Raw genomic sequence first — 3,467 nt, forward strand, 5'->3', positions numbered from 1 at the left:
ATTTGAAAAGTTCAGGGCATACTTTTTAGGCACTAAAGTGATAGTTCATATTGATCAGGCACGACTGCGGTACTTAATGGCCAAGAAAGATGCTCTGACGGGGTTGATTAGGTGGGTATTGTTGTTGAAAGAGTTTATTTTGAAGTAAAAGATTGAAAGGGGTGTGAAAATAAGGTTGCAGATCTTTTGTTGTTGTGAGACACCGGAACGGTCGACTCATAGGAACACCACATTCTTGTTGAACTCCCAGATAAAACACGGATAAGGATAACCTAATCCAACAACCCTTGGTATGCTGATCTTGCTAAACTATGTAGTGTGTATAATAATACTCAAATACCTAACTTTTTATCAAAAAAATTGTTCTAGTTCCTTTTTTGAAGAATTTTTTTTGGATAAGCTGTATATTTTAGAGAATGTGCAGATATTATAATCCGATCGTGCGTACCGAAAGTGGAATTGAATGAAATTCTAAATGCATGGCATGCTTCATTCGTTGGCGGATAACATAGTGGAGTGCGAACAGTAGCATAAGTGTTGCAAAGGTTTTACTATTGGATATCTATATCCCATGACACACGCAAGGAGGGGTATTAAGAAAACATGAATTACCTCTCAATCCTATCTTAGAATTTGAGATGTTTTATGATTGTGGTATTGATTTCAATGGGTCCATTTGTGAGTTCTTTTGGAAACATGTATATTTCGATTACAATTCAAAATGGATGGAGTTTGTAGAATTAACCTGTTGTGCGGAATTCGAGATAATACGAGAAAATATAAACGCAAAAAACAAGACAACAGATTTACGTGGTTCACCAATAAGTTGGCTACGTCCACGGGAAGAGGGGAGCAGTTTTATTACGGAGAGGCAAAAAACTAAATTACAGAATAGGGTTTGCCATAGCATCTATATATAGTGCTAAGCTACGCCCTAAAAGGCTTGGGCCCAAAATACAGAATTGACAGATAATTAAGGGCCCAATTCAAGGCATTCAACAAATCTCCACCTTGACTTGAATTCTCCAAACAGATTCTTCAGACGCACTATGATAGTGCCAGGCCTCCCCCTCTTCCTCAGAATTGCTCCGCAGGGCAATTAACAGCTTCTGATGTTGAGAAAGTCCAATCAGTGTTGAAACTTGCTCTGTGGAACCGGCTTTGTGAACATATCAGCAAGATTATCTGCAGTTCCTACTTTCTTCACCTTGATTCTCTTCTCACTTCTCAGAAAATGATACCTCACGTCAATATGCTTGGTTCTCTCATGATGGACCTTATCCTTGGCTAGACAAATTGCGGTTAAACTGTCACAATACACCGCAGCCTGATCATGAGGCAGACTAAGATCACTAACCAGCCCTTTCAGCCAAATCCCTTCTTTTGCAGCCTCTGTCAACGCCATGTACTCCGCTTCCGTAGTAGACAAAGTCACTGTAGGTTGCAAAGTTGCCTTCCAACTGACGACAGATCCTCCAAGGGTAAACATATAGCCAGTTATCGATCTTATTGTGTCAACATCTCCAGCATAGTCGGAATCAGAATAGCCAGTGACCAAGCACTGAGTATCACCTCCATAAATGAGACCAACGTCAGATGTACCTCTAAGGTACCGGAAAATTCTCTTCACAGCCCGCCAATGTTCTTTCCCTGGTTGTCCTATGAATCTGGTCACTACACTAACTGCATGTGCTAAATCTTGACTTGTACAGACCATAGCATACATCAAACTTCCTACGGCATTGGCATAAGGGACTTGTGACATATACTCTTTCTCTTCTTCTGACTATCGAGCGAACATGGCAGTGAGATGGATATTGGCAGCACTGGGGGTATCAATAGGCTTAGATGAAGACATGCCAAACCTCGCCAAGACCTTCTGAATGTAGCTTCTCTGTGACAAGAAAAGTTTCCTTCTCTCTCTGTCTCTAATGATCTCCATCCCTAGAATCTTCCGAGCGGCTCCCAGATCCTTCATCTCAAACTCAGCACTATGTAAACCCTTCAGCTTCTTAATGTCATACTTCTTCTTTGCAGCTATCAGCATATCATCTACATAAAGCACCAGATAGATGAATGAATTATCCTTGAGCATATTGTAGTAGACACAACAATCATATGAGCTCCGAGTATAGCCCAACTTCACCATATAGCTGTCAAACCTTTTGTACCACTGCCTTGGAGACTGCTTAAGTCCATATAAGCACTTCTTCAACTTGCAGACGTGATTTTCCTTCCCTGGAACTTGGAAACCATCCGGCTGAGTCATATATATCTTTTCCTCCAACTCTCCATGTAGAAACATTATCTTCACATCAAGTTGTTCAAGCTCCAGATTCTGATGTGTAACTATCGCTAGTAACACTCGGATGGAAGTATGTCTGACCACTGGTGAGAAGATCTCATTGTAGTCCACTCCCTCTCTTTGGTTGAAACCTCTAGCAACAACCCTGGATTTATACTTGACTCCTTCTGGTGGTGATATCCCTTCCTTCTTCTTGAAAACCCATTTGCAAGTAATAATATTTCTCCCTCAAGGTTGTATGAATAGATCCCATGTCTGATTCTTGTGTAGGGACTCCATCTCATCTCCCATAGCAGCAAACCATTTTTCAGAATCAGGACTTAAAATGGCTTCTTTATAAGTAGACGGCTCAGAAGTATCTATCTCTTCAGCAACCTGTAGTTCATAACCCACCATGTCCTCAAAACCATACCTCGTAGGTAGCCGAACTCCAACCCTCCTTGGCCGATCTTGAGCTATACTCCGATGGATATCTGATGGCATAGATTCTGGGATATCAATTTTCTGTCTGTGTCTCTTGATCATCCTCTTCAGGTTCTTTTAAATTGCTCTCATTCTGAATGACTTGAAACTCCACCTGTTTATCAAGACTCCCAGTTTGTGACGTAGTTGTAGGCTTCACAATGGTTCTAAGCAGAGAACTTTCATCAAAGACAACGTTCCGTCTCATAATAACCCTCTTTTCTGCTGGAGACCAGATTCTGAAACCTTCACTCCATCTCCGTAGCCCACAAATACTCCCTTTTTACCTCTTGGTTCTAACTTACCTTCACTAACGTGATTGTAAGCCGTACAACCAAAAGCTTTCAGATTTGAATAATCAGCAGCTTTTCCTAACCACATCTCCATAGGTGTCTTGCACTATATGCTTGTATGTGGTCCGCGGTTAATCAAGTAGCAAGCTGTACTAACCGCTTTTGCCCAGAATCTTCTATCTAGCCCAGCATTAGAGAGAATGCACCTTGCTCTCTCCAGAAGTGTTTGATTCATCCACTCAGCTACACCGTTCTACTGTAGTGTATTTCTGACTGTACGATGTCGAGCAATCCCTTCATCCTTACAGAATTGATCAAATTCAGACCAGCAGAATTCTAGCCCATTATCAGTTCTCAACCTCTTGATCTTCTTCCCTGTTTGATTTTCCATCAAAATTTTCCACTCC

The 3,467-nt window shown here is 41.3% G+C and overlaps 1 protein-coding gene across 1 annotated transcript; it reads right to left on the minus strand.

Moving 5' to 3' along the window:
• Positions 1–1,129: 1,129 nt before the first annotated feature.
• Positions 1,130–1,765, minus strand: LOC138341803 (secreted RxLR effector protein 161-like). The gene has a single exon (XM_069293649.1). It carries the CDS (start codon positions 1,763–1,765, stop codon positions 1,130–1,132), a length of 636 nt encoding a protein of 211 aa, XP_069149750.1.
• Between the last annotated feature and the right edge of the window lie 1,702 nt (positions 1,766–3,467).

The sequence above is a fragment of the Solanum lycopersicum genome, chromosome 1, assembly GCF_036512215.1.
Source record: "Solanum lycopersicum chromosome 1, SLM_r2.1".
In the NCBI taxonomy this organism is placed as follows: Eukaryota; Viridiplantae; Streptophyta; class Magnoliopsida; order Solanales; family Solanaceae; genus Solanum; species Solanum lycopersicum.

Bases quoted from the DNA above. Each gene is read 5' to 3' on its own strand.
- LOC138341803 (XM_069293649.1), bottom strand. From the start codon at position 1,765: ATGTCACAAGTCCCTTATGCCAATGCCGTAGGAAGTTTGATGTATGCT.